The 16,208-nt window shown below is 45.8% G+C and overlaps 1 protein-coding gene across 4 annotated transcripts in view; it reads left to right on the top strand.

The window, feature by feature from the left end:
- Positions 1-16,208, top strand: part of LOC8026993 (serine/threonine-protein kinase MRCK alpha) — a 187,130-nt gene that overhangs the window by 112,474 nt on the left and 58,448 nt on the right. For all 4 annotated transcript variants that reach the window (XM_029966709.4, XM_029966711.4, XM_029966710.4 and 1 more), the window contains exons 20-25: positions 2,476-2,581; positions 3,043-3,191; positions 3,916-4,025; positions 6,372-6,553; positions 8,041-8,112; positions 10,187-10,292. In XM_029966709.4, coding sequence (XP_029822569.1) covers positions 2,476-2,581; positions 3,043-3,191; positions 3,916-4,025; positions 6,372-6,553; positions 8,041-8,112; positions 10,187-10,292 — 725 coding nt within the window. The remainder of the gene's footprint in view (positions 1-2,475; positions 2,582-3,042; positions 3,192-3,915; positions 4,026-6,371; positions 6,554-8,040; positions 8,113-10,186; positions 10,293-16,208) is intronic.

Raw genomic sequence — 16,208 nt, forward strand, 5'->3', positions numbered from 1 at the left:
TGAGCCAAGGTCTTGTACACGGGTGGCCAAAAAACGTGCATTAAAGTTATAAAAACTTGGAGTATGCTTAAGCTTTGCCTTTAACAGTGGAACGCGATAGCGGTATCGGGCGCCATTTGCAAAGCCTTCTCATATAAACCCCCGCTCGTTCCCAAGCCGTGCAAGTGTGTGTACGTGAGCAAGTGTGCAGCTGTTTCTGCTCCTTTCAGCGCCCAGAAACATGGCGGCGCCTGAGGCATCTATGGCTGTGTTCCAAATCTTGCCGAAATCGATCCGAGTTACTCCGGCGGATCGTATCACCTGACAGCGCAGATCGAAAAACGCTGGACGCGAGTAGGTTTTAAAATGCCAAGGGTACAAGACCCTTACCCTGGAGTAAGATCGAGTAAATTTTGGAACACGGCCTATATCGTCGGCAGCCGCAACTTCGGCAGTAGCGAAACGTGGCCGTCCATGCCTCTTCACCGCAGACGAACTAAGGGAGCGGAAGAATGACATCCATGCTTGTGCATTCACAACTCGTAAGAAGTGCTTAGGTGTCCTCGTTTGTTCTACTTTTATCTTAATTTGTATGTTTTATTGATGGACTAAATTATTGCGCACTGAAAATTTCCGCAGAAAAAGAGTGCATTGCTTCTGGCTCAGAAACATCGTCTGCGATTGACGAGGTTGAGAAAAGCGCCCGTCGTGGCTGCTTGCGATCTTATGTGGCTTCATCTGTTGGCGGTTGAGCCAATCAGACGTCCTTTTTTTAGCAGACGGACGCCATAGGTAGGAAAGTTTATTTAAAGTGATAGATGTTAAGGGGCTCTTCCCACCACTGGATATGACGTCCATTGTTGTAGTTGTAGTTGTTGATGTCGTAGCTGTTGATGTCATAGTAGTAGTGTCGTTGCAGTTGGCATGTAGGGTGTCCGTCGATGTGGCAAAATCCTCAAAAAAGATCACCGTCTGCCCATGGGAATCGAACCTGGGTCTGCTGCGTGCAATGCAGAGGCGTTACCACTGAACTATGCCACAGCGTTAACAACCCGCTTTAAACCTAGGGGTTTTGTAGTACAAAACATGCTTTTCGAAAAAAGAAAACAAAAAAGCTAGCAGATAACAAAATGTTGTTGTAGCACTGTCAATACTAAAAGCTCGTGCTGGGAGGTGCACTTTCACACGCTCCGGAACAAATAAGAAACAAAAGTGTCTGGAATAAAACAGATGTCTATTTTGTTCAGAAAGGTGACGCCGATTGCCAGCGACTTTGCCGAGACGTGTTGCAGCTATTACTATGACTGTACTATGCATTAACACAGACTGCTTGATTTTTATTTCCAGGTTTTTACTAGGATAAGTTAGTTGAGTGAAACTTTCATAATCTTACTGCACATTCTTTGGCCACCTCTGAATGAAATATTAGCTCAATTTGTTCAGAAGCCGATTTATGCTGTCTCTTCAAACAACCATCGATCCCTTTGCTTCACGCCATAGAATAATTTGCCACTTGATGCGGTGTAGTGAATCAGTATAAAGCACCGCCTTTTATTTTCGCTAAAAATGTAATGATCTCCGTTCAATTTTGCGAGTTAAAGGGGAAATGTGTCAACTGCTTTGGAGAGGGAGCCACCGAACAGGCAATCTGTAAAACCCAATGTACGAGTTGTGAGACCCGCATAAAAGGATTAACACTCTCTCGACGCATGGAAATAAGCTCTTACAATTAATACTTACGAATCCTATGCGGTGCTAATGAAAAGAGACACATGCGGACAGCCGTTGTATGTAGTTAGTTTCTTTTGTTACCTCACTCCCTCTAATGGCGGAGGAATGTTGGAAATCCCGTTTAATTTGCCTCTTACGTCAGTTAGCTGCAGTCCTTGGCAATACTAATCTAACTGACGCGTCCCACTGTTCATTCGATCATGTGCTGCGAGTATGTTTCTTTTTATTCCTTCGCTCATCCCTTTGGGCAGGGAGTACCTCGGTTGCGTGCATGTGAGGGACAAAGGGAGCGGGATATACAGGAAGCACGAAGGGAGGCCATGCTGCCTTCCTGGGGCCTCGCGGAACATAGCTGGGGTGGGGAAAAGGACGCCTAATTTCGAGCAGAATTTCTACGCCTTGTTCTCTATGTATCGAGGTAAATTCTTGAAACAAATTACTTTGAGCGTTTAGTGACAGATGGTTCGCTAAACGAAACAAAACATTGTGGATTTTGTTTGGAATGACCCTCGATGAGGTCAAGTATGTAACCGTGCCTTAAGCTTTTTTGGGTAGTAATATACACAATTTTTTTCGAGATTTTGACGGAAGAAAAGAGATGTAGAAAAACACAACGTGGAGCTGTTTATCTTTCTCGAATTCGAGATGTCCGACCGCCACCTTTTCGTGCACCTGCTTTTTTGGCTTTTAGACCGCGCGCTCTTTTTCTCCGACTCTGCCCGCACACGGTGCCCCGAGATCTGACCCTGTGTTCCCCTTGGACAGGGTGAGCGACGAGAAGGATGCCCGTGGCTACCTGCAAGCCCTGGCCACCAAGATGACGGAGGAGCTGGACTACCTGAGGATGAGCGGACTGCCCACGCCCACTGCGGTAGGCCCCCCTCATCCGGGGCCTGGGCTCTCTGGGAAGCTCTAGTGGGGCTGGGAACGCTTGCAAAACGAGAAAAAGATTTACGAATTAGGCAAAAAGCGGGTATCAGTGTCAGAGATAACATCGAGGTTCATCTTTTGAATGCCTCCAGCACGCACACCATGCCTTCAGCTGTGCTTTGGTCGTGTGCTTACGTGCTCAAGATACACGAGGTGCCAAGGCATTGCCAAAAGTAAGAATTTTGCGGCGAAGGTGGGACAGCTGATGCTTCTGCCTGTTGTTCTCATCTTATCAGTGGCTAGAGTGCTTTGAAGTGGCAGGAAGAATGGGAAGCCTTCCGGAATTCGGGGGCAGAATCTGAGAGAAGCGGAAGATGGGCGTCAATTGTGTGAAGTGCCCTCGTATGACTGGCCCGTCGGCAGTCTCCTGGGTGGGTTGTGACACCCTCCCGTCCCCCCCAGGAGAAGAACTGGCGCAACCGGCGGTCCCAGAAGCTGGAAAAGATGGAGCTGCTCACCCTGCAGTCGAGCCTCCAGAGCGAGATCCAGGCCAAGCAGGTGGTCTGCGAGGAGCTGAGCCGGGTGCGGGCAGAGCTCGTTGCCCAGCAGAAGTGAGTCACTCCCTTTTGGCCCTCAGGGTCTCTTGTCTTCCACTCGATTTACTCCGCCCTGTGTGAGCTGGAAGAATGTGGTGCCTGCATCAAAAAACTACCCCCGAATCACTTCCGGTGGTGCGTTAAACATTTAGTTTTACAGCACCGCTTTTTTTAAATGTTTATAGGCTGGTTTCATGGAAAACTGTAAAGCTTGAGTGTGACGAAAAGGTGTTGCACGAAGCCTGAGGCAACATAAAGGATGCATAGCCCGTAGCAGGCATAATAAGCGGAACAAATCATGCGTCATCATAACTAGGAAAACACAGTCGAAACCAGAGAGCTACATCAAGGAGCTCAGCAGGAATCGAACCCCAGACCATGGGATCCGCAGTCCCACACTTTCACCTGGCTCGTCAAGTAGGAGATGATCGAGAGCGCAAGCAACCGAAATAGGTATGGCTTGCCACCGACGGTCGCCTGCAGTAGCATGCAACCATCCGCGGCGAGTGGTACCTCGTCCAACATAATTAGTTTGCAGACGACCATTGCCAGCGAGTCATAATTGCCATATTTATTCGAATGTAAGTCTACTTTTTTTTTTCCGCAAATGTTGTCAAAAATTAAAGGTCAACATATAATCAAAACAACGTAAGGTCACCAGGGGATGGAACTCGACGTTAGTCTTAGCCCGGCATATTGCACTCTGCCTTGGTCCGAGCTTATGGAGGGGCATGTGCAGGGAGCATCGCAAGATTCAGCAGGAGTTTGAGCACTTCCGGAAGGAGTCTACCAAGAAGGACTCCCAGATCCGAGACCTGCAGCAGCGCTTGGAAGCCACAGGTGACGGATGTGAGTGCCACATTGCCCACGTTGCCTTCCCAGATTCTAGTAGCTCGCAGAATTAAATCAAATATCTGATTCTCTGTAAATTTTAACCGGGATGTTACCAAAAATAGAAGTAGTTCGTAGTAGTCGGGAGGGACATGGTGGTGCATTTTTTTCCCATTTCTCGTGAGTGTGGGAATAAAGCTCCGCGTTTCTCAGTCAGTCGCAGATTGCAACAATATATTTATTTTAGCCCGAAGGCTACCGCGCTCATCAAGACTGATGCAGCAATATTTTTGCACTGCGGGTGGTCTCAGGTACCTTCATATTTTTCTAAATTAGATGGGGATTTGCCAACTTTACAGAACTAATTCCGTAAACTGAGGTAGTCTTTTGCACATGATTCTAAACCGGAGATGAACAGACAACAATGGGACAAACAGATGTGTGCTTGTCCCCTTGTCATCCGTTCGTTTTCGGTTTATAATCGCGCGTAACATTAACCAGCTCGTTAAATAACTTTGTCTTCTAAAAACTCTTGGTTGTCAAGTAAAAAAAAAAAAAAAAAGCTCCCAGAGAATTTGGTAGGACAATGGGGTAGACTCATAGAACAGGCCTAACGTTTGAATATGCCATGCATTGGGTGGGAGTCGACATTCATTAGACAAGCTTCTGCAATTTCAAAAGCCAAGTATTGATATGTAAGACTTTCATATTTGCATCGCAGTCGCTGCCAGCTGAGGCACATTAATGTTTAATAGCTAAAAATTGTGTTCTGTCATTAGATATATAAAATGTAAGCCTACCGTAATATCCCGAGTCATCGCCCACCCCCCTACCGCCTGAAATTCATTAAAAAAGTGGGGTGGGCCATGTCTCGGTGGGCGAGCACAAACAGTTGAAAAAAAGCGGAAAAAACCGCCTAATTTCTTCTGCGTATCTAGCGCTGATGCACAAGCGATACATCAAACTCAAAACTCGATTTAGTTTCATTGTTTTATAGAAAAAAATGCTCACGAAAGAGCATTTTACTATAGCGAAGTCCGTTGCTTGCATACGCGCTAGAAACACCGCCGATCTGCATAAAGCGCGAACGTTTGTTCCGTGAACGAATGTCACCACTATGTTCTCCTAGCTAGTAAAAAAAGAAAAGAAAGAACTCTACAAGAAAATAGAAAAACCGACCAGGCGCAACGAGCGAGCGAGCGAGCGGACCAAAGAAGCGACCAAGAGCAATGCTGGGAAAGCGGGAAAGTCGGCGGTCGCGTTGGCAAATACTTTGGCATCGGGCCAAGTCGGGCGCCTTGTCAATTGCAAGCTCTCACGCAACTTTCTTGTTTGGTGCGTACATACGTGCGTCCGTGCACGGCGGGCTATCAATGCACGGTTGGGACGCTCTGCAAACGTCTGTGTAGGGAGTTCCAGCAAAGCTTTATTTACGCGTTGGCTTTGCCTAAATAATTGCACAACCGCTGTCGCGACGGGCGGGAAGAAGGAGCGGGTTCGCGGTGACCTTACTTCGGCGGAGACGGACTTTGACCTAACACTCCGCGGTTACATTAACAAACTCTTATTTTGTTATCTCCATCGTTTTCTTTTCGCACGGATACACGACCACTTTGGGGTCGCTCATGGAGGAAATGCGTGAACAAAAAGAAGTGTCTTTCCCTCCTTCGTTTTACTTTGTCACGGACGTCCTCCATCTGTAAGGTCCGCGGCCGTGTCATTCGGGTAAGATGAGTGTTCGCGGATCGCAGAGTCCGCGCTGGGGTATTTGAAGGGGTGGGCGATGACTCTGTGTTTTTTCGGAAATCGATATTGGCCCAGAAAATGGGGTGGGCGATGGCTCGGGGATGGGCGATGACTCGGGATATTACGGTAGTAAAATTTTCATTACATTGATTCTTTTTGTGATACGGGGGTAAATTATTTGTACTTCTGTATGCAATAGTTAGAATATTATGGTAAAGCTAAGTTGCAGTAGCTTGTAAGGCTGGCTCAAGAAATTAAGGTACTGCATGTAAGTTATAATGATGCTGATGTAATACCGATTTGTTTTTCACATACCGTAAAATACCGAGCATCCGCCCATTCCACAATAAGCACTTGCCTCTCAATTTTACGACATTCAGAAAATACACAAAGGACATATCTTCACATATTCTTGACCTAGGAAGCACCCATCCCCAGTTTTACCCTATCCAAATTTTGAGTGGGCGCTCACTCAGTATTTCATAGCAAGTTGATTTTCTCAGGTTCTGCCGCTTCTGACTGTGACAGAAAGTCAGTCGGAGGCAGAAGGGCTGCAATGATGCTTCTTGATGAAAGATGGATTGATTTATTGTTTCCTTTTCTTTGACGCCCTGGCAGTCCTGGAGCGGCCGTCTTCGCAGATGTCTTTCCTCGACCAGTTCCTCAAGGACACCTCGCGACTCAATCACAGTGAAAGCGGGGAGTCCGCCGGAGAAGCCGTTGCCAACGACACGACGGAGTCCGAGATGGAAAACCAGGTGCCGCCGCCACCCATCGTCAGGTCCAGCACCTCCACCGAGGTGCGCCACTTGGAAGCAGCGGGAAATTTGTTTAAACAGTACAACCGTAATTCATTTAATGGGGGACTGAAATTAAAAGGGAAGTATCAACTGGGAAAGAACTACTTCCAAATACGCTTTTGGGGCCATAGATAATGCAGGGAGCAACTCTCGCGTGGCAATTCATTCCGCATGAACCTTCAGACCCACAGAAAATATCCATGCGTATTCAAATACTGGGAAGCTTTTTTTTTTTTGAGCCTTCATTTGAAATGGAGGCTCAAATCCGCAATTGCAACGCTAAAGTGTTAACCCTTAAGAGTGAGGAACATTTGAGACATCATTGAGCTAACCCAGACGCTGCCTTGCATCAGGCGCTGCTCCTGGCACAAGCTAACATTGTGCAAAAAAGTCGAACAAATCTTGTGCCTTTTATGTTGTTGACAAAATATTAACATCTTTTATAAAAGACATTGGCAATGTAAAAAAACAATGCCACTGTTGCATCACCCATTAAATTCCAATTAGGAAAAAAAATTAATGAGCCTTTTCTTTTGTCCCATTATTAAACGATAGTTTTCCTAAATTGAAATTTATGGAAAAAGTGCAACAGAGGAGAATTCATTCGAAGGGCTTGAACCTCTACATTTCCTTTAGCAAGGGTGGACCAATAATAATATATATAGAAAAATAACTATGCCACGTAAACAAATGAAACTTTCTGGGAATACTCTGGCGCCGGTGGATGTAAATATGGCATTTTTAAAATCAATTTTTTTTGCAGAGATCTTTTTTCTTTTGGTCTCTTTTTAATGTGTGTGTATAGCCTACAGACACAAGTATGCATCTGCTGCCAACAGAAAGAATCCATCCATCGCATATTTACGTCCTCTGACCCAAAGAGGAAGATGGAATGAGCGTCGGTCCTCACCTCCAACTTATACTTCGGTCAAAAGAACAGCCCTTTGTGGCCTCCAAGAAATCCTCCATTTAATTTTTTTTTCTTTGTGTACAATGTTTTAGTGGACAGGGAAAGCTTATAATTCTTAATAATGTAGCAAATATTGCTACTTTTGACGAAAGGAAGGCGAGTTCCGCACGAAAGGGTCATTAACGTGCATTAATATCGCAGAAGAACTTGTAGCTCAGAAAGGTGCCTCGAGTGAGCACGAGCTTATCTATCCTTTATTCACAACTCAGCTGGCAGGGCAATGGATGCTGCCTGCCCAATCAATCACCTCCCTTTTATCACACTATGCCTCTGTCTGTGCGCTTCTGCGGATATTGTGATCCCGTGATGCAAAACAGACGGTTGACTGGACCTAGAGCTCGTAGCTTCTGCCACCTGTCAGCTTATTGGTAAATGAAGTGTAGCGTGAATCACTTTTTAAAGCTGTGTCTGAGTCTGTGTCTTATTTGGGGTTGCGATAGTGACCACAAAAAGTTTGATGTGCACTTTTTAATGAAGTTGCTGCATTTTTTTACTGACGTTTCTCGTTTCTGTGTAGGAACGGCGAGGAATCAAAATCTCCTCCCCGATTAGCGACGCGCGTCCCACAATCACGGTTCTCACGCCCAAGGTAACTCTTCCTCTTGTTCTCGGGGTTTTGCTGGGCAATGCAATCCACTCGTAACAATATTGAGTGATCCAGGAAGCTTGTATCGTTGTAACCAGGTTGTGCCTCATCTGGACACTCTTTTAAAAGCGCCCCAAATATGCCGCCATGCAGCAAGATACAGCACGTTACTTAGCAACACGACTGTATGGTGTCATAAAATATCTGCTTTGAAATAAACATTCCTTAATTCAAGTTTTCAAAAGTGAAAACATGAAGGAAATTTAAACTTTTTACGCGGAAGTGGAATCTGGATAATTTTAGTTTGCATTGTGTCCAGTCGATGCATTTATGCTAGCTGCAATCTTTTCCCAAGCACGAAATCAGCCAGGAACTAAATTGCAGGAAAATTACCTCGAAGAGACGTTGTAGGCAAACCATCATCAGCGATATTGTCATATTTTTTGCTTTTGTCGTCAGTGTTGTTGCCACCGTGACCGCCGTTATTAATGGCAGCGTCAACGACGGTGCAGAGAGGAGAGCCCATACTTTTGGACTAGTCTCCCTACTTTGAAACCTTGCTGCTAACCTTTCAGTGCACTTAGTTTTGCCTGCACCGAGACTGCTTAAAGTTGTTGACGTTTTTCTAGTGCCACCTTTGAAATCTGACAACAGATAGTGCTCCAGCAACGACGAAAGATCTTGTCTTATAATGCGCATGCAGCGACTAGTTGCAGAGAATTTCATGTGTGTCCGTCCTAAACAACTTCGACGTGAATCTCTTTTATAGCAAAGCTGTTTGTGGTTAGGGTTCCGTGGATTTTTCATGTGTAGTGACTAAAAACTCTACGCTTGCACTGCCGCACTCATATAAAAGATTCAAAGTAAATACCCATAATAAAGCATTGACGAACACAGATGCAAGATGCCATTTGTTTTAAGCTTTTGCTTTAGAACTGTTACCGCTGCAGACGTTGGCGCGTGTGGTGCATGGAACACCATTCCCTGCGTTCTCCTTGATGCTTGGTTAATTTAGCAATTGGTCTTTTAAGTAGAGTAGTAATCAATAGGCACCATTTTCAAGATCGGTAGGCTTTCAGGTAGATAATAAAAGTTTCTCAAAGATTTGTCGCTGTGCAACCTACGTCGGCCATGTCTACACTTGCACCGCCCTCTGTTTGTCGTTGTTCCAAGCACTTGCGTGCCTAGTGTCCTTTCCTTCTGCTCTCCCGGGGTGGGGGTCCCATGCGTGTGTCTACTATCTGCCGAGTGGCGGTACCGTCTCGAGTGGCGGACCAGCGAAGCTGAACAGCTTCGCTGGTCATCCACCATCACAGTGTGGAATGGCTCAGGATTTTTTTTACAGCGGAGCTGTTAAGGGCGAGTTTCCCCAGGATTGTGTCCGTCAGCAAACAAATGATGACACAGAACTCTGGACAGCTACCGCCATCTATGAGCGATGGCGGCAACCTCTCCAGCCTTTCCTCTCTGGCTTGCCAACTTGCGGCCGGCCATTACTTCATTCTCACCATAGTACAGCTTCGGTGGTCTTTCTTCTTCACCAGAGTGTAAAGGCTGAAAGTTTTTTTTTAAATGTTTCATTATATGCTTCACCCGCTTTTCACGAGAAATATTTTCCGAGTGACTCGATCGCGATCCTTTGAATATGCTGATGAAACCCTAACACGGAAAATTGACAATTTCATTGAAACTCGTCGTTACAGGCAACACCTTGTCATATGTAGTATCCCCACAAGTGGATTGCACTTGTGCACACCTATAGTCCGTTACAACCTAAGAACGAAGGGCGAGGCTAAGACGGGCCGGGGAGAAGGAAGCAGACGGAAGGCTAAAGAGAAAAGGAGGTTTCCCCCTCTCTTCTCCAGCGTTCAATCTGCTTCCTCCTCCCCGGCCCGTCTTACCCTCGCCCTTCGTTCTTAGGTTGCAACGGACTATAGTCTGGTGCAAGATGCGGAGAGAGTGCCACGCTCGGCGGGGCAATGTTCTTTCTGCAGCCGAAGCGAGCCTCTGGAAGCTGCTGTTTGTGATACGGTCGTGGCAGTGTTCTGACGCCGTGCGCTCCTCCCTCTCCCTCCAGCCCAAGGCGCACCAGTTCCTGGTGCGGACGTTTGTGGCGCCCCTCAAGTGCAACCACTGCACCTCCCTCATGGTGGGCCTCATCCGGCAAGGGGCTGTGTGCGAGGGTGAGGGCGGCCATCTTCATTCACAGAGAACTTGGTTGCTTACCTCGTTTAATGGGGCACGCAAATTACAAAAGCGGAAACAACAAAAAAAGTTTCAGTTTATGAAACTATTTTTTTTTTTCTCTTCTTTTTGTTATAATGAACCAACCAGTAAAATTTCTTCTCTTTACTGGGTTCCTAATTGAAGCAAAATAAGCGACGAATTAATAGTTGTGTCCCGAAAACCGCCAAAAACTCAACAGAAAACGCCAAAAATTCTTTAAATTTTCTCGTTTTTTGTTGCGTTTTCAGTGGCTTTTGGGGAGATCAACGTGCTCTAATGTGCTTGAGCACGGCGATCTTGGGCACATTCAAAAGGCCATTTTCTGCGCTCTCGAATGGCGATGATGACATTTGTGTAGCGCCTTCGGAAGCTGCACAAAATGTAGAAATCCAGAATTTGCTGCACTCATGCTCAATGGCTCCATCGAATGCAAGATCTGAGCACGTGTTCCCACTGGTTGTGCGTTCGGTTTCCCGGGCAATGAGTGAGCCTCCTCGTGTGCTTTCCTCCCTGCCCGCTTCCTTTCCGCCTCACGTGTCGTCTGCTCGCGCCGGTGTAAAGCTGCTGCTCGCTAGCAAAGTACTTTTGCATGCCTTGTTCTCGGTGATTTTTCCGTCGCTAGTTGGAGCTTTCTGTCCAAATATTGTAAATACTAAAAATATATTTTGAAAGCAGCTGAGCTACAGCCATCTACAGGGTGTCTCAAATAGCGGCCAGGCTCTTTAAATCGACTGCAAACATCGGTTTCTTATCCTATTGTGCTACGATTTTGTGCAGCGTTGCCAACACAGGTTGTGCTTTTTTTCAATAAAATTTGCAAATAGCGAACTTACCTGAGGAAAAAGTAAAAAACAACAAAAAGGCTTAACTCCTATGGAAACGCAGCGAAGCCATTGGTCTTCAAACAATGTGGCGCCGTTTGGCATGGTAGACAAGCGGTCGCAACGCCAATTGCTGCCAACGAACGAGCATGCTGCACCAAGAGCCGGCGTCAAGTAGCGGACAATGCATGATTTTATCAACTTCACTAATAAACCACATTGGGCACATAATCGGTTAAAAAACATTTTGTCGGGTTATTTTGACTATCTTTTGGGGTGTACTTATATCGTCTGCTGTGCATTTCCTTGTTATTTCTGCACCTGTTTTCGGTTCTGCAACTGTCGCCGCCTGCGGAACGCGTGCCGCTTTTGAGTTGAAAAGATTGTCTGCTAATGATGCGGGTTCTCGGCGCCGCATGCTCGTTCGTTGGCGGCAGTTGGCGTCACGTCTGATTGCACCTTCTCTTCTCTCCCGTGTCAAACGGCGCCCTATTACAGTGTAGACCGCATATAACGTATGTCGCGGGAGTCGCGAAAATCCGCACTATAAGCGGTACCGTGCTATAACCAAAACATCAATTTTTCAGGCCAAAATACATGCCATGAGACAACTTACCTTTGTAAAAGAATTTATTTTATCTTAGATGAAAAATAAAGCTTAGTTTGAGGAAAGTCTTTATTTCACCAGACTAGTACAGTTCTGTCTCAAGTGTGTCACACATTTTGAAAGGAATTAGCGGCTTCTGCATGGCGCGGCCTTTTAACGGCGTCGCGGGTTGCGGACGGACGTTGCGAGCGTTCAGGATTGCTAACCCTAATCACTTTTCTCCGGAGATGAAAACACGTGAAAATTTGCATCCTTCGTACGGTACGCGCCAGTAATACCTTGAACTTGAGCACACCCATGAAATGCGCCAAATAAGAAATCCGGGCGATGTTCGAGGACACAAATGCTTAGAAATCACCACTGTAGTCGAAGTAAACAAACACGACGACACGAGCGTTTCTGCCGTCTTGAGAGCGCCGCCACGACATCGCCGCACGAGTAGGTGGATCTTCCCTTCTAGTACGTGCTGGGTTATCATAACGACACACAACGAAAATTCACAGTCAAGGATAGCGCTTTTACGCAGAACGATGAGATGAACGCCGTCTATGACGACGATCACAACCGATGCCATGTTTGCGGATAGAAGCAGCCGGCCCGTGACCGGCATGCAACGCGCGCGAACACTTCTCCTCGATCTGCTATTGGTCTGTCGGTGCGGTTGTTTGTTTCTTTGTTTCCAACGCAGCGGAGGGGCGGAGGGACGCATGCATAGAGTTATTAAAATGTACGCTAGAGGTTCAACTGGCGCTAGTGTGCTGTTGCAAATTGAAGCAGACAACAAGCAGTCCGAAATCGACTTCCGGTAATGCATTTCTACGGAAAAAAGCGAGTGCATTTCCTTCCTGCGCTCGATTTTAAGAGCAAATATCACGAATAATTCGTACCTACTAGGCACATTGGAACATTTCCCAGACACGCAGATGAAATAATTGGTCAGTTACGGCGTTTTTATTTTAAAATCGTGGCATGAAAAACGGTGCTAAAGCCGCTTCGTACCCGTATTTATGTGCACTGTCGGACACTGTTAGCGCGAACACGGCGCCGGCGCTTTCCAGCATGGGGGTATACGTGCCAAACGAACGAAGGACATGTGGAAAACCAAGAGAGACGGCAAGAACTACGCAGTAACACTGTATAAGTAACTCCTTGTGCTTGCAGACGATCAAAATAAATTGAAAGTCACGTAATATAGTCCGATTTGCAATAAATAAGTACTGCTTTATTCTTTCTGCTCATGAATACATGCGAAGATGCTTGTTCTGTGTTCAAATCATCACCCGCACGCTCCAAATCTTTGCAAATAGGGGGAAGCCAGGGAACAGGTGCGCGATAAAAACTGCCCAACGTACTTTATTCTTTACGTTTCGGACGTTTTTTTAACCACTCGTAAAGATGCACGGTGGGGGAATTTTTATATAGTGAGAGGACAGGCATAATAGCAATATACAAGCACCAACGGAATGCTGGCGCACTTTGAACACGCTCTACATTCCTTTCGATTGTTATTTTGCTTGGAATCTTCGCTCGTTTCTACATACCTGCCGTGAAACAGAGGTTTGCGCCTGAAATATAGCGAAGTTTAACTAGTTCAGTGGTAAAGGAAAATGCTGTAACTAAAGCAATTACACTTTCACAATATTAATAAGGGTACATACTATCCGGTACAACCGAAATAACAAAAGTTATTAATGTTATTTTCCAACGACGAGACAAAATTCACGCGCGTTTTCCCATAGGAATGCACAGGACGACTGGAAAAGTAGACTGCATGCTGTCTGCTTCAATTTGCAACCGGAAGTCCCATAGACACTAGCGCCAGCTGAGCCTCTAGCATTTATTATAATAACTCTATGGACGCATGCACGTGAACGACGCATGCGTCCCTCCGTCGCTATGGCAACTGAAGCCTCTCTCTTCGCTTCTCTCCACTTCTTCGAGCAACGTCCTCGCCCCGCGCCGTCAGCGCCGTTATCTAGTGTCGCACAGGGAAGCGTGCTCGCTGCTCCGGTCGTCGGCGCGGTCGGCGGGCTGTGCCAAAAACCGCACTATAACCGGTATTTCCCTTCGCGCGCCTGCATTTTAAGCGGTATGTAAATACATGGAGTTCTATGGGAGGCGAACCGGTAGTTTAAAAAAACCGCGTTATACACGGTCCTGCACTATAAGCGGTTACGTTGTAAGTAGTCTATACTGTATTTGAAAACGGGTGGCTTTTTGCATTTCGATAAGAGTTAAGCCTTTATCTTTTTTTAGTGTTTCCCCAAGCAAGTTTGCTTTTCACAATTTTTTTTTATATTAAATTTGTAAAAAGCGCCACCTGTGGGCAACGCTGCACAAAATCGTAGCAGGATCGGCTAATAAACCAATCTTTGCAATTGATTTAAAGAGCCTGGCCGCTATTTGAGACACCCTGTAGATTGGCGTCCTATGTGCAACCCTATCAATTAGAATAGAAACTTGCCCGTTTTCACACTTTGCCCTGAAACATGCGATGTTATGCAAAGAGGTAATAAAAAAGAACTTCTGCTGTGGTCAAATGAAGCACACTCTGTATGTGGCCTTAGCGACCACATATCAGGATTTCACAACTGGCAAATGCCCGACAGGGACTGTTGATACACATTTTCTAATAGCTTTTTGTTATTTTCCTTTCCTTCAAATCAAAAATCATTTCTTCATTCTTCATTTTAGGTCCAATTAAAAAATATATTAATAAACATTAAAATAATATTTTTCAAATTAAAAAAAAAAAATCACATTTTTTTTTTTTTTTTTTTGAGGGGTATGTCAAGATGTTTTTGGAGCTGTCAAAAAGATTTAATAATGACTTGTCTCTTTTCTGTTCTCGTTTGTTCATGCGATGAGGAACTGTCGCTGATTTTCAGTGGCCGAGGTTACTCCAAAACCAAATCTGTTCAAGCTTTTTTTGTTTTGGTTTTGTTAAATTACTTTTATAGTGTTTCTTCATACAAAAATGTCTCCTGGACATCGATGGTAGGCTCTTTTAAGGCAGTGCTTCATGATATGAGGCTAGGCCGCTACCTTTTAACTTCTTTTTCGATTTTCTCAAAACATGTTTTGTGGTCATCTGACTTGCTTATGCAGGAAATATCTTGAAAACTATTAATCTGATTTCACTTCTGCTTGCTGTATTATATTCTTAAATAACAAATGCAGGTGGTGAAACTATTAGGTTATCAATATCTGACCTGTAGCCTTTGCGACAGTGACATATAGCTTTTTTGAAAATTAAGTACTAGGTAGCACAAAATCGTTCGGTGTAAAAACTGTTTTTGATGAAACTAAAAAATAATCCAGTAATTTCACCCCCTGGAGGTATGTCTTGGGGCATTATATGTGAAGTTCTGTAATTATACAGTGTGTTATTAGGTCTGAGGGGCTTGCACAAATCATCAACATGCAAAATCTTTTAACTCACAAGCTAATGATCAGGAAAGCTTCAAACTTTGTACAGTTGACCTTCTTAACAAAGTCAAAAGCAGATGTAAATTTTATTGTTCCTAACTCTTGTACTTAAGAAGCTAGTCTCAAAACCCAACTCCTGCCTTTAATATCTAGAATGCTTAGATCTATATTTCTGCCACTAGTGTGGCACAGGCGAACCTGGTTATAACAAAGTCAATGGGAATCAGAGGCATGTTCACTGTATCTAAGATTTCTCATGTTTGAGCTTGTAGGAAATCGCGTACCGCCGCCGATTCGCCATTTCCCACGTGGTCCGTCAACGAACCGAGTCCAGCCTGGTTCTTTCACGGGAGCGGGATTCCGCTCCCCGTTTATTCGTACAATAAAACACAACACTACAAAACACTCAATCTAAACTACAAATACAAGCTACATTACACAATTATTTACAAATGCACGTTCAGGCTAAAGCTAAACACAAAGGAGGCCCTTAGGCCTCGCGTCCCGCGATATCCTAGATCCGGTCGCCAGCGCCACCCACTTGCCTGCCAGTGCCTGCGTCTCGGTCGCGTCCGGAGTTCTTAGCGGCCTCTCGCCCCCTGCCCCACCGAGTATATCTATCGATGGGCGAGGAGGTTTCTCCTCGCCTGCCACGGGGGCGCCTGCAGCGCCCTCCAGTGGCTAGGAGAGAAAGCGGCGCGTCGGGAGCCGAATTCGAGATCCCGATCGACCCCGCGGCAACACGACCATGTGATCGTGTCGCGGCCAAGATTGGCCGAATGGTTTGATGGGCGCCCTCGTGAATTCACGGTGCGCCATACTCCCCTCTCCTAAAAATCGAAGTACGCCGGAATTCAGACGTACGGCTAGGCTGCTGGGAACACCGTCGCTTGGTTTGGCCTGGAGACCCCCACACGCACACACACACCGCTGGTCCCATAGGTCGTCCTCACTGAGGTCCATCAGTTCGCCCGAGACCTGGGGTGCGCGGCCACCACACACCTCACAGTAGGCTG

The sequence above is a fragment of the Ixodes scapularis genome, unplaced genomic scaffold (assembly GCF_016920785.2).
Source record: "Ixodes scapularis isolate PalLabHiFi unplaced genomic scaffold, ASM1692078v2 PGA_scaffold10__122_contigs__length_95168666, whole genome shotgun sequence".
NCBI lineage: Eukaryota > Metazoa > Arthropoda > Arachnida > Ixodida > Ixodidae > Ixodes > Ixodes scapularis.